The sequence below is a fragment of the Protopterus annectens genome, chromosome 17.part0, assembly GCF_019279795.1.
Source record: "Protopterus annectens isolate FY-2018-M chromosome 17.part0, PAN1.0, whole genome shotgun sequence".
Taxonomy (NCBI): Eukaryota; Metazoa; Chordata; order Ceratodontiformes; family Protopteridae; genus Protopterus; species Protopterus annectens.
In genome coordinates, this window is record NC_056751.1 from 542,515,359 (window position 1) to 542,540,358 (window position 25,000).

General features: G+C 38.5%; 1 protein-coding gene across 1 annotated transcript in view; it reads left to right on the top strand.

The window, feature by feature from the left end:
* LOC122791456 (mucin-2-like) overlaps nt 1-25,000 on the top strand; it is a 539,946-nt gene that overhangs the window by 304,967 nt on the left and 209,979 nt on the right. Inside the window, exons 21-25 of the mRNA XM_044059201.1 lie at nt 90-241; nt 11,675-11,813; nt 14,585-14,695; nt 15,304-15,477; nt 20,196-20,435. Of these exons, the coding sequence (XP_043915136.1) occupies nt 90-241; nt 11,675-11,813; nt 14,585-14,695; nt 15,304-15,477; nt 20,196-20,435 (816 nt within the window). The remainder of the gene's footprint in view (nt 1-89; nt 242-11,674; nt 11,814-14,584; nt 14,696-15,303; nt 15,478-20,195; nt 20,436-25,000) is intronic.

Consider the following 25,000-nt stretch of genomic DNA (forward strand, 5'->3'; position numbering starts at 1 on the left):
TGCAAATATTATATCTGAATTTTTAAAACAGAGCACCTTTATTTTATAGATATGTCTTTAATGCACATGGTTTTATACTGTTTTTACAGTACAGTCTACAGTGCACTTCTGGGTGTATCTGTGAAGACGGACTTGTGGAACTTGACAATGGAAGCTGTGTCCCTGTTGACTCTTGCCCATGCTATCACTATGATCAACCCTATGAACATTCAAGCACAATACCTGTGGAATGCAATACCTGGTGAGTTTTCAACAGTTATCATAAGCTATGAGAAATAGTTAAGTACATGGCAGAAAAGCTGATGTCTGACCAGAAGGACGTAATCTGCTCAGTCCTATAGCAGGAGAATAAGTACATAAATAATGACATACAAAAATAAAATTCCAAACACAAAGCATAAATCCATGGTTTCCCTATCATAATGTCACACTGAGTTTTATAAAGTCATCAAAGACTTAAAGAGTTTATAACAGAAAGCATGATGCAGACAGCAAAATGTGACCAAAACTGCAAAGAAAATTCAAAGCCACAGACTGGTAAACAATGCTTTCTGGGTGTACTTGTCTGTAGAAGTGATAACATAATATCCAAAATTACTCACAGTATCATGCAAAACAAAGCCTTTCGGTAGAGATGGGGAATTCAAAAAATAAACAATTCAAACCTCACTGTAATGTGGCACATTTAGAGGAACATAAACATTTGCGAAAGAAGCAAAGTACACAGGAGCAAGTAGGAAGTATTGTCACTGTAAAGACCAGTCCGTATTCCTTTTATATCTCAGAAGATATTGTTCAGGTGTAAGGGAAGCAATTTATATACAGCAGGTGCTGTGCATAGCTCCCTACACACACACACACACACACACACACACACACACACACACACACACACACAGATGCACAACACACACAGGTAGCATCAATAAACAGACAGGTATCTACTAATGAAATGTAAAGATAATAAAACATTTAATTATAAAACATATGCATTATATAATTTAAAAATGTAAAGTATAATCTGTAATTAATTTGTAATTTGAGTGTGTTAAATCAGTTGGTAAATTGCATCACACTTTGGCTGAGAAGGTAGAGGTGAGTCTGCTGTCTTTAACAAAGTGGTGGGAAGTTGCCAGGCAGGTGATGGACTGTCTATGCCAAACTACTTTTCAACTTTCTTGTGACCACTGCATAGTAATGAAAATAAAACTTAATATCATTTTCACCATGACATGGATTATTTTTGTTGTCTACAATGGTCAGTCTAATTCAGACCTCAGACTGACTAAATTAAACATTTTAGTTTCATCAATTTAAACTAAATAGCAAAAGGATCTGTTAAACTGGGTAGGAAAAAATAAACTGAACTTGCTGTCGTAGCAGACTGATATCATGTCTTTAGCCATACGTATTTAACTAAACTAAAATATTTGCACTGCAGGACTTCGGTCCTGTTGCAGATTTTGACTGCCCTTGTTCTCATGCAGATAATTAATAAAAATAATAAAACAGAATTTGTTCTGAAGCAGCAGCTTTAAAGCCATGATATTAGTATTGCAAGCTGCAGGCTGGAGATGTACTGTTGGTATCATTGTACTTGTTAGAAATGTCAACAATGAATTACGTTAGTCCTAAGAGATATAAGAGACTAAGAAGTAATACTCCATAATCAAGTTATTCAAAAGGACAATACAAAATTATTTTTAAATAACTATATCCTGTATTAGAAGTGACCACTATCCAGCCTATGTTTCATTCATATATCATGTGATATGAATAGGACCCGCTGGAGAGACAGGTATGTTTCTCAGAGAGTAACCCTTCTCTGAAACAGGCTCCAGATCCATATGAAGCAGAGCCCCTTCCGAACCTAATTCAAGTGTAACTTGAACAATTGGATGGGAAAGAGGAAATTAATCACTTGTTTGGCACCTATCTCTCTCTCTCTCTAATGGACACAGGCAGCCTGTACATGGTTCATCTCCCATGCCCTTTATTACACTTATCTAGAGTACCAGAACTTGTCAGAGATTTGGGATGCATAACTAGGCTTAAAAAGCCCCTTGTGGTCATTAGCCTAGTAAACCTATTTACCTAAGAAAATTCTTTGTTCACCAGTGAAAGTAGGGAGCTCTGAATAGCCTATCTGTCCTTGGAGGAGCGGTTTCTGCCCAGAAACTGTAGTTTTATTGGCCATTTTGGGCTAATTTTTATCTCTTTAATCTTTCTGATATTCAGCAGATCCTGCCCAGGTGTCCTGCAGAGACCTACCATTTTATGTTTTTTCTTGTTGTTTATTGCTATTTCCACCTAAACGCTCGTTTTCTGGTGTTTATTGCTTCTCAAAACGCTAATTTTATACATAAAATTGCATTTATTTGTGTCTGCACTTTTAATAAGTCATTTTTGCTTTAAATTGTATTTTGTAATTGTCTCTGGATTCCCACTCTTGTGTGACAGCCATTACTGCACTATAAAAGTAGTTTGTTACCTGTTTCTACTGTCTTACTGAAAAAAAAATCTTGCTATTTTCCTGCCTTATTAAGCTAGAAAAGTCCAGTTTCAGATACCTGCTGATACCTGGACTGTGTTTAAGCTTCTGTGTTTGCCATACCTTACTTGGGCAAAAAGGAAGTTTCTTTGTTCACCAGTGAGAGTGGGGAGCTCTGAACAGCCTACCTGTCCTTGGAGGAGTGGTTTCTGCCCAGAAACTGTAGTTTTATTTGCCATTTTGGGCTAATTTCTATCTCTTTAAATTTTCTTATATAAAAACCACATTTGCGCGATTTTGCACATCGCACAGCAGCGGTTAGCTAGGGTGAAACTATCCCCGGCTCTACTGATTCTGCTCTTCAGTTTTTCCCTTGGTATTAGCCAGTTCTTCCAGATTTAGCACTGAAATAAGTGCTTTTAGACTTAGCGCAAAAAGAATCAGAAGCACTAAATAAGCTATAGTACTCGATCCCCCAACAGTTGTCTGTAGAGACAGTCAAATTACTCTCCCCACCAGGCAAACAAGAATAAGTTCCTTAACCCATTCAGGCATGTCCAAGAGCCAGCTCCCAGTGTGTTCTCCTGTGCACCTGATGAATTTGGGCATCCTGAGGCAATGTCACAACTGCCTCATGTACACAGACAACCCTCTCCTCTGACCACAAGACACCAAAATCTGAAAGAGATGCACTTACATAGCTAAACTTGTGGCAAAGCTCTCGCCAGTCATGAATGGAATTGACAGTCAAGAGGAGAAGGTACCAACCTGCAGCACACCACTTACTACACATAGACCCACCATACATGCAACTGCTAACCCCACACATAGATACAAAAAGATGTATTCAGAGGCCCTAAATAAAAATCTGCGGAAACAACAGAGACCTCCAAAGCAGATACGCAAGCAACCTACACCGACAAACACACCGCAATCATCACATAACCACAAAAACCAGTGTGCCGCACAACCACAGCCCCTAAGGCAAAACACCATACCTAACACACTTGTGATAGGTGACTCCATAGTCAGGCACACCAATGTCCCTCTCACCAGGCTGGATAAAGAGAAGGTCACTATCAGTTGCTTGTCTGGCACCAGAATCCGTCACATTACCCACACACTCAGGTCACTCCACAACAAGTACAAATACGACTCTGTCATTGTTCATGTTGGTGTGAATGACCTGAGATGTACCTCCCTGGAATACATAAACAAGGACATAGAAGAGCTCTCTGATTATGTAATCAAGGCAGGTATGACCCTAGCCCTGAGTAGCATCTTACTCTCACCATGTATGATACCACTGTACAAGGAAAAAATGATACATTTTAACAATTGGCTAAGTTTTTGGTGTCATTCAAAGGGGATCCAGTATCTGTCTGCGTGGGATGACATGCTCGACAAGCCTCAATGCTTCAGCAGAGATGGCTTGCACCTGTCACCCCTGGGATTCAGGATACTGGCAAAGGCTCTTGCCACCCCATAGTGCTTTTTTTGTCAAGGCTCAAAAAACAAATCCACCACCATAACAAGTACTAGCGATAATAAACTGAGGGTCATGCTGCTAAATGCTAGGAGTTTAAACTTCAAAATGCACTCTCTTGAGGCACTCCTCAACATGGAGAACATCAATATTTGTGCAGTAACTGAGACCTAGTTCAAGGCTCAAGAGAGCACCCCACTGATTCCAGGCTACAACTCATACCAGACATTTTGGCGAAATACAAAGGGAGGAGGCGTATCTGTATTCATCAAGGATAACCACACCTCCAGACTAGTTGTAAAGTATGATGTCTTGGAGATCATCCAAGTGCAACTGACAATGGGCAAAACTGCAATACAGATTGTAGCTTGCTACAGATCACCTTCCCTGCCCCAGGACACTCACTCCGCTTTCCTCGAGGTATTGGGAAACATGACAGTCCAACCAAACACCCTTATACTAGGTGATTTCAACTACCCAAATATCAATTGGGAAAACTACAAAAGTACTAATACCTTTTCTCAGCGCTTCCTGGAATACATTAACTCCAGTGCTCTGCACGAGCTTGTAAACACCCCCACAAGAGGTAAAAATATACTGGACCTGGTCATCACCAACATGGGGGTCAAATGCTCCAAACCTATGGTAAATTCCTCATTGGGCAGATCAGACCATAAACACATCACCCTAGATATCAACATACCATCCCCATCCTCCGTCCCAAAAGAAACCATGGTGAAAAACTTCTCCAAAGCAAACTTTATGCTACTCAAGGCAGAGGTGGCAAACTTCGTTACTCCCACACAGAATGTCATTATGACTGAATCTGCTATATCCTACACAAAAACACTCTACAAGCACCTACATGAGTGCATGGACCGTGCTATCCCGAACAAGAGCAAGACCCACTTCTCCAAAAAGAGGAAACCAGTCTGGTGGACGCCGGCCATAAACAAGCTCTATAATAGAAGGAAGAAATTACTGCAAAAAAAGTTAAAACCCAGAAATGGATGGGCCTCCTGACCAACCACAGCAAAAAACTAAAAACCCTCATAAAAATCTCTAAGGCGAGCTTTGAAAGAAAAATTGTAACAGACACCAAAGACAATCACAAAGCATTTCTTAGCTATGTCAAAAACCTTAATAGCATCTCTCACATCTGCTCCGAGCTACAACATAATGGTTCAAAATTCACAGAACCAACTGATATCATCAATATATTGTCAGACAGGTTCAGTGCAAACTTCACCCCACCCTCTCCCCCCAAAGGGCTCATATCCATACCAGAAGATTGTGCTGCCCCTAAAATCAGACACCCAGGTGAAAATAGCACTCTCCAAGGCAAGAAACACAGCATCCATGGGACCAGACAGCATCCCAGGCTGTGTGCTACATGAGCTTCAAAATGAATTAACCTCTCACCCTAATACTATGTTTAACCACAGCCTCACCTCAGGCTATGTGCCCACAGAGTGGCGCATGGCAACAGTCATCCCACTCCACAAAGGAGGTGCAACCACTGACCTCGGGAATTACTGCCCCATCAGTCTGATGAGTCTCATCTGCAAGACCATGGAGCGCATCATCATGGAACTCATAAACAATGACATTGGGAACCTACAAACCCTGGACCCCACCCCAGTTTGTGTTCGTGAAGGGAAGGTCATGTCTCCTAAATCTGGTTGGCTTCTTCAAAATGGTCACTAAAGCAATAGATGAGGGAAAGGTGGTCCACACAGCATACCTTGATCTTGCAAAGGCCTTCAATACCCTTCCCCCACTCGGGAATTAAAGACAAACTCACAAACCTAAATATAAACCCCTACATTACAAGATGGGTTGCAAACTGGCTCAGGGATAGAACCCATTCAGTGAGAATAGGAAATTCTAGATTAGACTCCAAACCTGTGACCAGTGGTGTACCACAGGGCTCAGTCTTGGGACCCCTCCTGTTTGGTATTTATTTATCTGAGGTACAAGAAAATAAGGAAGGACTATGGCTAACAAAGTTCGCAGATGACTGCAAATTGGGTGCCATAATTGAGACTCCTACTGATGTAGACATCCTTCAAAAGGGTCTTACGGGTACAGATACATGGTGCCAAAACCATGGCCTCAAACTAAATGCCAAAAAGTGCATTGTTATCCCCTTTGGGAAAAAACAAGTACCTATGAACTACAACATAGGTGGCAGCCCACTTATCAAAGAGAGTGTGATAAGAGACCTAGGGACTCAGGTAGATAGTAACCTCTCCTTCGACAACCACATTGCTAAAGTGGTTAGAAAGTCCTTCTACATGGCCCACCTTATCACAAAGGGGTTTGCATCTAGGAATAAGGAAGTTATTGTCCCCCTTTACTCATCACTCATTAGACCCATTATTGAATATAATGCCCCATTCAGGATGTACCTAATAAGACATCTGCAACAACTGGAGCGGCCTCGAAAGCTCCTCACAAAGAGGATAATGGGCCTTAAACAGATACCCTATGCCATGAGGCTAAAAAAACTTGCATACCAGCTACTCAGAGGTGATCTCTGCCTGACATACAAGGCTATGTCAAACCCCAAATTGCTAGAAATGCTTCACCTAAGGGAAACCCAATCCACCAGAGCTACACGCTCAAGGGACATAAACCTGACATCATCAATAAACAGGATGTGTTGGAGGGACAGATTCCTGTCTCAGAGACTCCACTTGCTATGGAATAAGGTGCCCATATATGTGAGGCAGAGCTCCTCGTTGGCACTCTTCAAGAGAAATTTTGATGAGTGGATGGGAAACAGGATATTCACCCTGGGAATCACTTCTGTGGCCCTGCTCGGCAGGGGCGTAGGTAACTAAACCACTTGGGAGGGAGGCGGTAGCACAGAATATTTGGCTAGGCTTAATTATGCCCTAGGACCAATAGCCTAGTACCTACCTATGAACTGATATACCCACTCAAAATAATATTTACCCACTCAGTTTTCACACTTGTGAATAAATCATTCTACCTTTGGGTATCTAGAGTGACACATGAATGGAGATATGATTACTACTTTTTTTTCACTGCAGTATGTTCAGCTGAACCATGATAATGTTTACTCCATGGAATGGGCAGGTGAACCACCTATTCAAAACTGGACACTTTGACTCATCAGTATTCCCCACTATAATTATGTAGATACAATATAATCTGTTCATTTTCACTTACCATAATCCTTTTGCACAGTGTCCTAGATTTTTTATACTGCCAGCACAGTCTATCGTTTACTGGCTATGATGACAATAAAGGTTTTAAAGGTGAGATGAAGGTCAAGACAGAAGCAAAGGATTTAAAATGCTGTACAAAGTGTAGAGTGCCACCCAGTGGTGACATTATGAACCACATATAAAGGCCAGGATAGCATTTCCAAAGATCATGACTTCAGTTTTTTTGTTGATAAGGTTAAGTCTCATGAAAATCAACTGTTTGCGATGTTGAGGCAAAAGTAAGTTGAGTAAAACATGAGGTCTTATTTTTTTTCTGATACATCAGTGGTTCATTTTTCCAAATCATCAATAAAGAAGAGAATTGGGGTGCTGTTGAGGGCATTTATCAGAATAGTGAAAGGCAGCAGGCACAATATAGAGCCCTTTTGAACCACATATTTCAGTCTGCTCTGAGTGCAGGAGGGAGCTGTCTACCTAAGCTTTGACTGATTTTCCACTTAGATAAATGTTTATCAAGTTAAGAGCAATGGACTGAGACTGTAACTTTAGTTCTTGAAGAAAATGAGAGTATTGGACACCGTCAAAGCTATTTGTAAGGTCAGTGAAAACTGTATCAGTAAATCTGCCATTTTTCCATACCATGGAAGACGTGACTTCTTCTCAACAAACGCAGGCATTTTAATTTTAGGGAATAACAGAATTCAGCATTTCTAAAACCTTACTTAAAAGGCAGAACCTTTCAGGTTTCTACCAAAATCTTTTTCTCAGAAAATGGAATCTTCAGTACTGGTCCCCCCATGATTCACTGTTAGGCTGTCTGCTATTCTTACCTTTTTATTAATGACCTCAAATTGGTCCTTCCTTCGCTTACCATTATAATGTATTCTGATAATACATTACCTTTTGACTCTAGTAAAACATATGCCAACCTGCAGTCAAAACTATGACCTAAATCTGAGTGCTGCTTTTCACCTGCTGCCAACGGATTACTAATCACCCACTAGAAAACTAATGTTATGATGTTTTCCTCAGTTCTGAAATTTACAAGAATATCACCTGTACTACATAAAGATGATCAGGACAGCATCCTCCTTAATGTCACAGAAGAAAAATACCTTTGTCACACACGAGATCCAGCCATACATTTTACAATGCAAATAGACAAAATATTATAGTTCTATCTCAACTAAAGTTATGTTGCAGAATTTTGCATCTCCTCTGGCCAGCTGCATGTACTATGATAGTAAGAAACACTCCTCTTTCCAAGTTAGAATATGGCTTACCATAATTATCTCTGTAGTCATTTTATCTTATTCAGAAGGTTCAGGTTGCCAAAGGCATTCCTAGATTTTTCCTCTTTGCAAACATACACGTGCATCCATATGATTTATTGCAAGGCTTCAGCTGCCAGCCTGTGATAAACATGGCCACCCTTCTTCTATGTGCTATTAGTCAGCAAAAGCTATAGCCAGGGTAGCATTCAAGACATAAGATGTCACTGGATGCGATTCTCAGTACCAGCATTCATTCTCTGAATGCCAATGCTACATTTGACAAAGCATTTAAATACTTTGTGTATTCTAGTGCAGTACCAATGCTTTTTCAGTCAGGAGTGAAGCTTCGGGACTTCAGTATTGTAGTTTCTGTAACAGGCAGCTCATTACGTTTGTAGTAAGTTGTTTGTAACAGTCTGAATAACAGAAAGGATTTTTTTTGCTCCTTAACTTAGAGTTGAGGAGCACAGATCAGGGAATGACACTGGGTGCTAGACAAACAAGCTATAATTCTGCATTTCAGAATATTAAAACTTCGATATTCCCCTCCCCAAAAGTGAAACTACTACTTAGAGAACAAAATTACTCCCTAAGAAAAAGGTAAAGACGTAAATCTTACCTTAGACTGGCCTTAGTTCAAAACATAGGAGAAAAACTTTCTTGAGACTGGGATGAGACAATTAGAACCACCTACCAAATGAAGTAAAAAAATTAGAAAACAGAGGGTTTAAACGCTTCATTAGAAGGGATCTATCTCAGTTTATCAAACAACCACATTGTCAAAACCCATATAGTCAGGACAATATGGTTGACAATGCAGTTAATCAAAAAGTAACATACACCTGCCAACAACACAATGTTCTTGCCTCCCTGGACCCCTACACCCCCCCTGCTAATTATTTATGCTAACTATGAGCTCACGGTACATTGGGGAAAAAGGCAAGTTCCCCGATCCTCACTCTACCTTGATCTCATTCAGAACGGTTCAATGAACCAAACTGTCGACCATATGGATTTCAACAATTTGCTTCTTCAATCAACTGGCATAAACCCCATTAGAAGAACACCTCCACAAAGATGAAATGTGTTTATGCATTTATGACATTGGTTAATATCATAGTTTCATAGGTAGGTACTAGGCTATCGGCACAAGGGCCTAAGTATGCCTAGCCAACAAGGTATCAGTTCATAATCATAGAATTGCACTGTGTCATTTATATTTACTTTTACTACTGAAGTGTTCAATGTATTTCTAAATTATATATATATATATATATATATATATATATATATATATATATATATATATATATATGTATATATAGATACCTACAGAAACAAATTTTTAGACTTTTGCAGCCAACATCCATTCTTTATGAAAAATAACGTGCTGCGTGGTCAGTTTATTAGACTGTCATGACTTATCACCGATGATCATACTTTTCTTTTAGAAAGTAAGTTCTTAACACACTTGTTTGTGAAGAGACATTACCCTGAACAACTAGTGCAGGAAATTTTCACAGAAGTAGCAGCTCACAGGCACATTAAACATAGACCTATACTTAAAAACGTTTTAGTGCCTAAAGACACACTAGATCAAACTGAAAACACTGACAGGAACTGCAGTTTTCCTCTTCCTATCAGTAGGGATGCACAAGGCATTAGAAAAATTGTGCAGAGAAATTGGAACATCATTAGAGCTAGTAAAGATTTATGCCAACATTTAGTGAATAATCGTAGCTTTTCCTTCAAAAAAACCCCACCACCTTGAAAATGTCATTTGAAAAAGATAACCCACATTTTTCTGTATTACATGTACAGAACAGTGACACTAAGGGCATGTTTACTTGCAACAAATGTGTAGTATGTCAGTACATTTATACTGGCTCTGAGTTCAGGTTTCAACACTGTAACATTACAGTCTATTTTAAAAAACATTTTGATTGCCATTCTAAGTTTTTAGTTTATGTAGCAGTGTGTAATTCTTGCAAAGTATTTTATGTTGGTAAGACAATCAGAAAGCTTTATAACAGAGTAAAAGAACATTTGGCAGCTATCAGAAATAAAGATGAAAAATACACTCTAGGAAGACACAGTTTACGCTGCCCTGAATTTATTGGTTTCAAATTTCTCATATTGGAACAGGTTGACCAGTTTTTTTGGAGATTGTGAGACTTTGCTTGAACTGAAAGAATTGCGATGGCAGTTATTACTTAATGCTGAGACCCCTCCTGGACTCAATGAAAACCTGAATGTTAAATGTGCATTGAGATGGGGAGTCTGACCACTCCCACTTTATACTAATATTTGTTAATGTATATACAGCTGTACAAAATGTGTAAATTCTGATTGGTTAATTTTTTCCTCACTGTTTTCTCAGAAGATATATGCTATTGTCATGGTTACATCTTTCTCTCTACTTTGTGGACCTTACTTATACCTGACATTTTTTTAATTTTGTCAGTTCTGAAGAAGTTCTAGATATCATTAAAGAATGAAAGCGCTTAGCATCAGTTTTGCCTTTGGGTGTCTTTCTTTTAGTTTATAAGAAAGAAGTTTGTTGTTTTATTAGTACAGTTCTTCGTTTATGTTAGTTATTGCAGTTTGGTTTTATATATATATATATATATATATATATATATATATATATATATATATATATGGTTATAGATATATATATATATATATATATATATATATATATATATATATATATATATACAACAGTCTCCACTCAATTTTATACTTAATAAGTTTACTTTTCTAGAATTTGCTTACATATTTTCTAGTCTTAACTTCAATGTGCAATTCTGCTTTTATTTTGCTGTGAGGGCCTGGGTCATGTCTGAAAAGGTTCAAAACCTTTAAGCAAATAGTGATAAATAGACAGGTAGATAGATAGATAGACAGGTAGTTAGATAGATAGATAGATAGATAGATAGATAGATAGATAGATAGATAGATAGATAGATAGGTAGATAGACAGATAGACAGACAGATAAATAAATAGCCTAACTTTTAATATCTATTACCCACACATACAAGTGACTAATAATCAATAAAGTGAGTTACATTTATGTCTTTGCATTTGAAACACATATTTTATTTCCTGTCAACATGAAACTTTTCATTAAATAAAAGGGTACTTTTGTCTTGCTAATGTTTGTTATACAGATGAATTTTTCTATTTAGGACTTAATAAGACTATTTCTTTCCCCAATTTCAGTACCTGTGAAAGAGGGAGTTGGCTTTGCACTAATAACTCTTGCTTTGGGATGTGTACCATCTACGGAAATGGTCATTATATTACCTTTGATGAGAAACGCTACGTCTTTGATGGAAGCTGTGAATATGTGGCCGTACAAGTAAGAAATAATTTCATTTTACTATTTGATAAAAATAATTCTTACATATACTATTTAATAATTGCAATACTAAGTGTAGCTCAGTATATACTGAAAAATGTTAAATATGTGCTGTGAACTCATTTTCTTTATAAGACATTAGAGTTCCAAAATTATGATTAATTAATTTGTCATGTAACATGGCCAGTAATTCTCCCTGGTGCTATTACGAGTACAAAATATATAAGCATAAATAAATGTATGTAATATGTTCTTTTAGACATGTAACACTGTGGGTATGTACTTGAAATCATGCAATATTTGCACTAATTAACTTTTTGCTGACATTTTCTTAGCAAAGTGTCAGTATAATGTAAAAAATGGGTTATTTGTATACATCTTGTGTGAAGATGGGACTTGCCAGTGTCACTGCATTTCTTGATGCAAATTTCTGAAATTGTTTTTTGTTATTTTTAAATAAGATATTCACCTGTACAGAGTGGCACTCTGCAGTGAACCAAGTTTTCCTGCTTTCTGTCTGAGTAATGAAAAGGGACTGCTATTTGGTAGTACAATGGAACTTGGAATTTATTTCTTTCCATGATAAATTGAGCTTTTACTATGCTAAATTAAACAGGCTATTACACTGCGATAACATCCAACTAATCAAGTTCATATTTGTTATCAATGTTAATGAAAAGCTATGACATAATTACAAAACAGAATGGCTTATTTTTTCTTATGGGTCTACAATCAGCACAGTGAATGGATTGCATAACAGTTTTAGTTTTAAAGTTTTCCTACATGCCAATGAGTGTAGGTCATGTGAACAAATGTATTTCAATTTCTTTTCATCACAATTTATAAAAGCCACATTGAGTTATATTGTGCAACTCAGCAGTTTATTGCAGCATGTTTTTTTTTTCTTTTTAAAGGTATAGAGGACCTGGACTAAGGTGACTGTGTCTATTAAAGGTATAGACTGCCCGGAGTAAGGTGACTGTGGGTATTAAAGGATAGAGTGCCAGAGTAAGGGGACTCTGTGTATTAAAGGAGTAGAGTACCCAGGGTAAGGTGACTCTTTGTATCAAAGGTACAGAGTGCCAGGAGTAAGGGAACTCTGTGTATTAAAGGTATAGAGTACCCAGAGTAAGGGGACTCTGTGTATTAAAGGTATAGAGTACCCAGAGTAAGGTGACTCTTTGTATCAAAGGTACAGAGTGCCAGGAGTAAGGGAACTCTGTGTATTAAAGGTAGAGAGTACCCAGATTAAAGGGACTCTGTGTTTTAAAGGTATAAATTGCCCAGAGTAATGAGACTCTATGTCTTAAATTATATAGTACCTGGAGTAAGGTGACTCTGTGTATTAAAGGTATAGAGTACCCAGAGTAAGGGGACTCTTTGTATTAAAGGTGTAGAGTACATTGTTGTTGACCAGATTATGAGTGTAGAATCTTGGTAAGTATATTATTGGGTTGGAGGGTAGCAAGTAAGTGATATGCATTAGGATGGATTTTAACAGGAGTGTAGGCAGAAAGGAGGGTGAGAAAGAGTGGATGTGAAGGAGGTAGTAGTAGGGGTGAAGATAGAAAAACAGCAAGTAGAAAGAGAGTGTGAGAACAGTAGCATAGCTAGGGCAGGATGAGAGGGGCAACCACCCTGAGTGTAAAGTATTAGGGGGAACAATTGGCTAGTCATCATCCTGATTGATCTTTACTGGACTACTGGCTTTTAAAAAACACAGTTGCTTTTGCTGTCAAACCTGAGTGCTGTAGCACTCTGAATGTTGTCTAAACTGTAATAACTGCTTGCTGTATTGTAGCAAGCAATTTGCTACAGTTTAAAAATAAAAAAAAATCTTTTGTTAACTAAAATTTAAGCTTGGTATCACTCCATACCAGGTATAAACTGCACCAACTGCAGGTAGGAGGGAGCATGTTATGCATCTGGCCACCTGGCTGATGTTCCACCAGAAGGAACAAACTTTATTTTTTGCTCTTAACTTGAAGAGCCAGGGTGGCACATGTACTGGCTACTGTCATAATGTCTGCAGGAAGCATCCTGCAAGTTTTGCAGACGAGTTTTTTATTTTTTTTCTTGAGTTTGTGGAACTGTAACAGGCCACTGGTTGAGCTAACTACACTTCTGTGGGGGAATAGACATAAGAGGAGAGGAAGTATTAATAGAGTTGTGGGGGTGGGAGGGAGCAGTGAGTAGAGTTTAGGAGGAGCCATTGCAAGAGTGAAAGTAACACTGGGAGAGAGTGATGAGTGGAGAACATCCAGGATTGGGAGTAGGTTGGATAAGTTGCAGGCTATGCTGACACAATACTTCACAACATTAAGTTATGAAATAAAATGATCTACTCAGGAACAAGGATAGCCAGATCCAAATATACATAGGTTGTGAATTAAACTGAGAAGTATGAGAATTAATTTTCATGATAAGTTTCTATATTTTCACCATTGAGTGCAGAGTTCTGATTCACTGTAGGCCATTACAGGCAAAAAAAACAAAAACAAAACAAATACTAGTTCAAGGAGTAGTAGGACAAACATATTTTAGGAAGAAGAAAATTTGGAAATTACTCTGGCATTACAATAAAGGTTAAAGAATGTACTGGAAAATGGATTAGCACTAAAACCCATTGGAAAACTACATGATTTGGTACCATATTTTGCTGTATATTTTCTTCAGACACCTGCAGCAAAGTAAATCTTATTTTAGAAGAACACATTGAAAAAAAATGTTAACAATGCCAAGCTTCTTAAGTATCCTTTACTGTTTTTCAGGATGGATGTGGAAGCAGTGTTTGGAATGGAACATTCAGGATTTTAACAGAAAATATGCCGTGTGGCAAAACAGGAACAATGTGTTCAAAAGCCATCAGGATTATATTGGGGGTAGGTTTGTTTTATTTAGAATGTCATTAGGTATTTCATCACTTTATTGATTGTTTGCACAGGCACAAATGCAGTAAAGTCCTTTGACATAAGCCTCTCAGTAGCTTTGTAAAGTTGATGTCCATTTTGTTTATCATGCAAAAATCCAGATGTAGTAATGTTAACAACAGGATCTGTAATGTATAAACGTTATTTGAGTATTCGTTTAAAAACATCCATGGTGTCTGTGGGCAGAATATATGGATTTATTCAGCTGCAGTTCCTAACCTTTGACGTGTCACTGATTTCTATGTCTATGATAAAGACAAACATGACAGACAGACAGATACAAACACACATACACACTCACACACAAGCATATATATATGCACACACTAGAAATGACAGGCATTTAGATACTCATGAAATGTTATCTTATCAGTCACTAAATGTTCTTAACCAAGTACACTGCTAACCTGCTTACTTTTTTTGTTAATTATGTAAATGTGATTCTAATACCACATATAAATGTGTAATTATAGGGAAAATAATACCTACTGTAAAAACAAATATAAAAAGCTCATCCATTGTATCCTTGATTAATAATGTGCATTTCTTTTTTTTTTTAGGAAGCTGAGCTTCTGTTGTCAGAGAGAAATCTTGAAGTTATTAAGAAAAGCAGTAAAATGAAATTAAATAGTCGTACAGTTGGTATTTATTTGTTAATAGAAGTGGGTTGCGATATGATTCTACTTTGGGACAAGAGAAATACTATCAAAATCAAACTAAATCCTAGCTACGAGGTATGGTAGCATTTCATAACTTACTAATATCTTCTGTTGTTCATGTTCATATACAACAGTAATCCATTTTAATTTTAAAATGTGAACAAAAGTTTTATATTGCTGTTTTCATTGTAAGGAAAAAAAAAGGAAAGAACTGAAGATTTAAATAATAATAATTATTTTTTTCCTCAACACTGCCTCAGAGAAATTCAGGAGTAATATGTGGCCATAGCAACTGCAATTTTCCAGTTAACATTAAGGCTAAGAGTTGTTAACAAGAGTAACAAGTTTCATCCTGTATTCCTTAGTTCAATTCCCTCAGCCTCCATTTGCCTACTATCGAACTCTGAACAAGTGTCTTAACCTGTAACTATTTGAAACATCGGGACCCACATAAGCAAGTCCCAAAATACATAGAGTGACTGGATAGCCAAAAAAATGGACACACACACACACACACACACACACACACACACACACACACACACACACACACACACACACACACACACACACACTCATAGCAGGCCCATCATTCTTTTAACTAATGAGATGTGTCACTTCCTCCTATTCTGCCTGTGATAGCCAGACTCTGCCTGCTGAGCTTTCCAGCAAGATTGTGTTGTTTTGAGCTGCAGTGTGTGATCCATTCTAATGCCTGATTTGTGTCTAGTTCAATGAAACAACTAAATGTTGTTGCTGAGGCAGGCTGTGGAGAATTGTTTTCTTTGTAATAAACATTCACTCTTCAAGCTAAGAAACTTCCTTCTGCCTTGAGGTGCAAGAAACTGTGATCTCATGCAATAATGTTCAGGAAGAAGTCTGCTGTGTTTAAAATGTCAGAGTTTCAGCTAAGTCTGTGGAGTCACATAAACCCTCCAGCCTCCTCCCCCAGTTTTCCAGCACTGGTTGCAGAGAATTCTAGATCCCCTTGACAGTCCTTTTCAAAGTTAAGGTCAATGTCAGTGAGTCTTCTGGTGGGCCACCAAAAGAGTCTGTATTATAGCAGTGGAATCTTTAAGTCAGCTTTTACTTGGAATTCATGTGCTGTCTGCCATTTCTTCTCAACCTCAGTTGTCTCACTCATCCTAGCTGGTAATGTCCTTGAATTCCACATGATAATTATTTGTTAGTGGCTGCCTTTAAAATAATCATGGCTTACAAAGTATACCTCCAGTTTAGGACTGCTACTCCTGTCCCTTTAGTTTTAGATCACCAGAGGTCTCCTGCTGTGCTGCTAAATTGTTTCTTGTTCACCTGAATGATATGTTATTTTCACCGGTACCAACTTTAGCAACCAACTTTAGCACCACATTCACAGGAGCTAGCCCTACAGCAGATTGAAAGCTTCAGTTCACTTTGACTGTACAAGCATCAGTCCACCAGATGTCGATCTATGCCACATTTGATTTCCTTACATCGATCTTACAAGCATTAAGCTGATGAGAATTAATGGAATGGATGCCACTAAATGATATGTCTGCTTTGCAGACCTTTCTAAGATAATCTGACAAGATGCCTGCTCTTCCAATATATGCCTTTTGTGTGTTGAGGGCACCAATGTTTTCCTTTCATGCATCTGATATGTAGGCAGCAGTTTTGTTCTCTTTCTAAGATAACAATTTGGTCCTTCAGTCCTCTGGAAGTATATATCTTAGGACCACCTGTGTCAGCCACTGTTCTTCCTCCAACATCTTTACCAACTCCCAGCCTGTCCTTTCCTGACTCCTTTGCTAGTGTTTTTGTTGAGGTTCTCCTTCTCAGCCCAAACCCCAGGAAATGTCCTGGTATCTGCTAAGTTGGAATTTATTCCCCTGAGACCCAGAAAGTGAATGTTGATGATACACCATATTGAGCCTCTCATTTAGTTAGTTATTTAGATATTTATGATGATTTCAAATGTGGTGAGTTCTTACAGGTATTTGGCCTACAGAACCAGTCTTTTCCCCCAAACACAGGTTGTAGGACACTACTCACTTTCTACCTCATTCCTCCTGGGTGGTCCTTTCATCCTCATCTGCAGGATGACCCCCAGTAAGCCTTAAAAAAATCTAAGAAAACTCGGATAAAGAGGAATCAGTCCTTAAGAAAATCAACTGGAATTTCTGGCCTCTGAAGGAGTGCTTAGTATGTGTTGGATACTCCTAAATTAGATGTAACCATTTTGGCAGCAATGCTGTGCAGGGCTCCCAACCCTCAGAGCCCCACCTTCTGTTCCTCAATAAAGGATCCCCAGGTCAAGTACAGCTATGAGAAACATGCATCTGTGTCTGTAACCCTTACATTGTAAACATTTAATTACTTGGTTTATATGCTATATCTCTAATGAGAAATAGACATGTGAACTACAGAATGGAGTGGAGGAGTTGCCTGATAGCTGCTTAAAGGATATGATTGAGGCCCAAGAGATAACAAGTGGGTTATGATCAGAGACCTGATCATTTTCAACTATTTTATAGTTGACAGTAATTATATTTCACTATTGTAATAGACCAGAGCACGTTGCAAGGTTCAGATATTTATAACCTCTATCCTACCTTGGTAACCAGCATTAGTACAGCAAAGGATGGAAGTTATTGATATTTGTTCATGGACAGACACTGTAGTTTATGATTTCTTTGAGGTGCAGAGCAAATTAGTAAATAATGTCTTCCCAGAATTTTCTGCATGTCTCTTATTTGCTAAATGCCAGCCAGTGTAATTTTAAAATTAACTTTACCATCATAAAACACCTCCCTTTTAAGCAAATTGTCAAGCCTCACAGCACCACTGGGTGGTCAGTTATTTCCCAATAACTTCTAACCTGTCACACATTATTACTTACTTACTACCTAGAAGAATTACCACTTGACTGCAGCCCCTCTGATTCTAGCTTTGACCTCCTCATTGAGACTTCCGTTCTCCCCGGCCTCCCCTCCCTGATTCTTGAATCTGATGACCTGTTCCACTCTTTTCCGTACTCTCTACATTTTCAGCTTTTTCTGATTTTCCTCATTTGTTGGCATGGTAACTTTAGTCAGTTTCATCCCATGTGCCTTCAGTGCTGCTAATGTAGTCTATCACTGCTATGAACAAGAGTGGATCAGAGCTGAACTCCGATTTGTTGGCATGATAACTGTAGTCAGTTTCATCCCATGTGCCTTCAGTGTTGCTAATGTAGTCTAGCACTGCTATGAACAAGAGTGGATCAGAACTGAACTCCGATGGGCACTCACTCCCACTAGGAATCCCTCTGTGAGTCTGAACATTGTTTGTACTTGTTTTGGGGACTTGCACTAATTCTTCATATGTTACTGGGACTTTGAGCCATCTCAAGATTGCCCAAATTACCTTCCTTAGAACCTTGTTGTATGCTTTCTCTAAGACTAGGAATGCTTGTTTGGACTCTCATTTCATCTCCAACCTCTTCTCCACTATCTGTCTCACTGCAAACATTGGGTTGGTTGAATTGCATCCTTTTCTGAATCTGAACTGCTCGTCTCCCATCTCACAAAGTATTTAAAAATAATTAGATAATTTTAAAAAAACGATCTGTGTAACAATTAAACATCGCTGACTTTTGTTAACATATTTGTTAACCAGGTAAGCCCACAGAACACACATGTCCATTTGCAGGGGTAACTCAGGAGCGCTAACTGGTCAGGTGACTTGTTCAGAGTGTAACAGTATGTAAATGAGAGGTAAGGAATCAAACACTTTATTCTTGACTAAAAGAAGCAGCCTATTAACATCAGAGAGCACTAGGCCTTCACTAACTGCCAGACAGCTTGATGTATACTTAGCATAAGGTATTCCATCTAGTCTTACCCTTTGCGTCAGGCATCTAATTTTCTCATGGGCAAAATACAGCAAACTACACACTTCATTTAGAAATATAGCTTAATAAATCACAACTAGTTGTTGGATATTTCTGTATATACTAAATACCGGAATGCATTTTTTCAATTTTTTTTCTCGTATATGATTGTATTATCGCCTATGTCGAGTGAGTTTTAAAGCCATGCAGGTAGGTGCATGTGTGTGCATGTGCCTTCTGTGAAGGGTGGGAGCCAGGCTGGCAACTCGACACCGTAAAAACTCCACTGCCAATCAATCCATGGACCGGTGATCCACTGTGGTGACCCCTAACGGGAGAAGCCGAAAGACATTGGTTTTATGTTATAATCTCCTACACAAGGAATAGTTTAGATTTAATGTTTTTGTATTAGTATACCTAACCTTGAAATTGGGAAACATTTGTATATATAGTTCTTGGAGATTCTTTAATCTGCACTGGCAGAAGACTCCCTTATTCTTCCGACATTGTAGACCTCAGTTGTTAACACAACAAAATGTCATCTGTTCAGTAGTTATTAGTATCCTTTTTAAATAATTACTTCACAGAGAAATGGTACTGTGTGTTTAAAATTAATTGAATCAGTTGTCAAGTAAATATGGGATCAAGTATGTAATTAAGAAAATAAAAAAGTAAGCAAATGGGCTTGCTTGGCTTCTAATATATCAGCATATACAGTAATGAAAATACTTCTTTCTGATTTGCTCTAAATGAAATCATCTTATGTAGTGACTGTGACACTTTCCTTCTGATTCACTCTTCTTGAAAAATAGGCTTTGTAAATTATAATACTTTTGTCATTTAAACGTTTGGCGCATTCTGTCAAAGATGTGAACAGTGTTTGCCATCTCAAGCCAATTGTTTATAATAACATTTATTTATTTTTTTATTTATTTTACAGGGAAAGGTTTGTGGCCTTTGTGGTAATTATGATGGGAATGCCATGAACGATTTCACCACCAGCAGTAATTCACTAGTTACCTCTCCCTATGAATTTGGAAACAGCTGGAAGACCTTTAATGAGTGCCCGGATGCATCAGATGAAACCGACCTATGTCATTTGAACCCTTATCTTCATGCGTGTGCTCAGATGAAGTGTAGCATTATTAAAAGTGATACGTTTAAAGACTGTCATGCTAAGGTACATTTGATACAATGTTCTTTTCATCACTGAAACCTTTTGTATGAATGCCACTTCTCTGTCTTTGTTTAACTCAGTTACATACCTATCCACAGCAGTAGCACTGAAGTAAAGTTACACTTTCAATATGACATTAAAATATGTAGCCATTAAAAAGAATACATTAAACAGTCACTGGTGTGAGTGAGTACTTGAGCATTTCACAGCTAAAAGTGAAGCATCTGGGATGAGAATCTGCACTTCCATAGTTAACACTATAATGCACTGGAAGAAACAATGCTTTGCTCTGAGCAGGTGGGAAGACACCAGCTCTTGGTGCTGGAATTTAAATTAAATTTAAATTGTGGGCAGGTGATCGATCAGCAGAGTGGGTCAGCAGGCCCCATAATGATGTAACCTGTGTCAGTGAAGATAGAACTCTTGGTTTACTACCAGTTCCTCTGTGCCCATCCCATTGTTGTGTATGGTCATGAGGTACATGTTGTGAGTGAAAGAATGAGGCATTGTGCCCAACTAATGGTAATCGGTGTTCTCTGCTGGGCCACATGATGGGATAAAAAGTGCAAGCATTTGAGAGACACTCAAAGTAAAATCACTGCCCTTTCATATCAAAAGGAACCAGGTGAAGTGTTTTATTTATTTTATAAGGAGATTTCACTAGATGCCTTTCACTGGATCTTTTCTGGGTATGGCACATAACCAGCATTTCCTGATGCAGACCCAAAGTTCACTGGTGGAACTTCTTTAGAATGAACTGGAATATATGGTGGGGAAAAGGCAGTTTGCTCTGCATTGATTACTCCTTTGCCAGCAGCACCCTTACCAAAAGAGACATAAGGAAAGAGACTTTATAATGCTACACAGGAATTATATATACATATATTTGGAATTCACCCTCTGAGAAGGGTTGGGCCTTGGGCTAGCAACCTGAGCCCGTAAAACCTGTAACTGCCACAGAAACAATGAGCACTGAAAGATGCTCGTTGCCTGATGTACCACATGGTGCATAAACGGGAAAAAGAGAGAGATTTGGTATTTACCTAATTTACACATTTTGCCTTTGCTGAATATGTAAAGAATTCTTCAAGAAGGTTTCCTAACCTCTGTTGGAGATTGCAGAAGTTATGGAAACATTACTGTCTAGAGTCTAGAGTTTGTACATTTCCTGATGAGGATTTTAGGGATCACTGACTCCTAGGAACATAGTCTAAACACAATATTTGAGGGCAGTGTTCTCAAAATTGGCCGACAGACAGACAAGAGGCAGACAGACATATGGATACCAATGGCAGTCATCTTTGTTTTCTGTTTCCTCTTCAGGCAGCACCTTACTTTGTTAATCATATTACTTGGAAGGACACATCTTCCAATCCATATTGAAATTCCCGGAGAGATATATTTTAGTCACTGTAGCCAACAGACAATATAAATTAAAAGGCTACAGAGAATCTGGTCATTGGAAAACATGCTGTCAGATGTTATAATCTGTAACTTTGTCAACATGAAAAAGGAGATGTAAATGGTAAACATCTGATACAGTAACTCTGCTTCAACTACATGCCTATCACATTATACAAGTATGAAAAAATATACACACTGTATAGGTTACATAAATTGGCTGTAAATGCTTTTTCTATATTGCTTTCCTACACTGCTTTCTAGTGCATTTACTATACATTCACATTACTTACTGCTTGGAAACACACTGCAGTGTTATACCCAATATGTAAGTGTGTGTGTGTGTGTGTGTGTGTGTGTGTGTGTGTGTGTGTGTGTGTGTGTGTGTGTGTGTGTGTCTGTGTGTGTGTCTATATCTATATATCCGTATCTATACCTAATATATATATATATATATATATATATATATATATATTCACTTTGAAAGCTCGAAATACTGAAATGTCGCATTTCAGTGTCTCGAGACCATAACATCGAAACTCCAAAATCTCGATTGCTTATAATTTCGACAGTCACTACACTGAAAGTTCCAGATATCAAACGTCAGAAGTCTTCACTTAAAGAAACACTCCTCCATTTAAACTCAGCTATACTAAATTGGTCTCAATGGTTCTCCAGGGTGGCAAGCCCCCCTGCATACCCCCATGGGGGATTCACCCCCGACACCCCCCATTAAATTAAATATACCAACTCTGAGATCACACTAAAGTGAGAAAAGAGTAAATTTCCGATCCTCACTGTATCACAATCTCCATTTAAAACTGCTGAGACCGATTTAGTGTAGGCTGAGTTTAAATGGAGGAGTGTTCTTTTATCTGAAGACCAGAGTTCTGACTTGGTGTTTGACTAGCACCTAATGATGGCTTGGACATTGCAATAGTGCATGTGATGGTTCTGCAAGAGTTGAGGAGATTAAAAAAAAAAGTCACATCTAGGCTTTCGAATATTAGCTAAAACAGTGTCTTCCTCCATAGTGCCTTTTTTAGTCAATGCTAAACTGAAAGTACTTCCAACATAGCAAATCAAAACCAAAAAAATCTAAAGATATTACTGCTCAGTGCTAGGAGTCTAAACAAAAAACTCCACTCCCTAGAAGCTCTCTTTACCCTAGAGAATGCTAATGTCTGTGCGGTCATCGAGAGATGGTTTAAAGCTGCGAAGAGCATACCAACAGTGCAAGGTTATAATGCCTTCCACACATTTAGGCCAGCTACTTCACAGGCAGGGGCTAAAGGTGGAGGTGTCTCTATTTACATCAAAAATAAATATACTTCAAGGTTGGTCAAACAGGACAATGCACTTGAGCTGCTCCATGTTCAAATCACCATAGGCTAAATCCAATACCACTTCCTTGCAAGCTACAGGTCCCCCTCTATGACTCAAGAAACCTATACCATGTATTTAAACTTATTAGAAGCACTAACCATCCAACTCAATACCATATTCATGGGTGATTTTAATTACCCCACTATTAACTGGAAATCCTATATGATATCAAACGTGCATACAGAGAGATTCCTGTATTTTGTAAACACAAACTCCCTGGATGAGATAGTCAGTACACCAACCAGGGGTGCAACCATACTGCATCTGATCCTCACTAATATGAGAAAATACTGCACACCCCCTACTGTAATGTCTTCCCTGGTAAGGTCAGACCACAAAATGGTCTCTTTTGAAGTAAAAATAAAACCTGGGCCCTCAGCTAAACCTGGAATATTCTAAGGATAACCTCCTGCTATTAAGTGAGAACCTGGCAAATTTTCAAGCCCCCATAAACCCTGAGAACACTGCTGCCTATGCAGAACTGTTCACAGAAACCTTGTACAAGCATGTTAATAGCTGCATAGACGCAGTTGTACCCACCAGGAAGAAGTACAGAACTAACTCAAAAAACAAGCCACCCTGGTGGAATCACAAAATTAATAGGCTGTATAACTGGAAGAAGAAAATCATGGCAAAAATTAGGAAGTGTAGGACCCAGCAGGACAAAAGCACTCTTATCAAACTAAACAAACAACTCAGAGGACAAATAATGTCTACCAAAGCCAAATTTGAGGTAAAGTTTGCCTCCCAGGCCAAGGACAACCACAAAGCATTCTTTAGTTGTGCCCGCAACCTCAAAGACAATAAACAATTGTGTGCAGAGCTCATTGCAAATGGAGCCATCTATACTGAGCCAGAAGATATAGCAAACCTCCTGGCTGATAAATTTAGCTCCAGCTTTATCTCTCTCTCGCTCTCTCTCTCCCCCTCAATCTTCCCTCAGGAAATATCATCAAATATAACACCCCCTACTATCACTAAGGAACAGGTCCTTAATGCTCTCTCTAAGACCAAGAACACTGCATCAATGGGCATAGACAATATCCCAGGATGCCTTCTAAATAGCATGAAACATGACCTATCAGGACCTCTGGAATTACTATTTAACTTTAGCCTCCAAACAAGCTCCATGCCTCATGGATGGAGAAACGCAACAGTCATCCATCTGCACAAAGGTAGGCCATCTACAGAACCTGGAAACTACAGTATATGTAAATCTATGGAAAGAATTATCATGGAGATGATCAACAGAGATATAGTAAACCTGTAGACACTGGATCCAACCCAGTTTGGTTTCGGCAAGGGCAAATCATGCCTACTCAAGCTGGTGGACTTCTTTGAGAAGGTCACCAAAGCAATGGATGAAGGCAAAATCATTCACACTGCCTACCTTGACCTGGCTAAGGCATTCACACAATACCCCACTTGGACATTGTTGACAAACTCAAGAGGTTAGGTACAAACCAGTATCTCAACCAGTGGATAGCCAACTGGCTCACAGATAGGACCCAGGAAGTTAGAATTGGGGAGTCTACCTCTACAAAGGGGCCAGTCACATATGGAGTCCCTCAAGGATCAGTCCGTAGACCCCTCCTTTTTGGCATTTACTTCTCAGAAGTCAAGGCCAATGTCAGTTGTCTCTGGCTCACTAACTATGCAAATGATTGCAAATTATGAGCTGTCATTGAATCACACACTGACACAAATGTTCTCCAGGAGGGGCTGACACAGACAAACAACTGGTGTCAGAGCCATATACTAAAACTAATTGCCAAGAAATG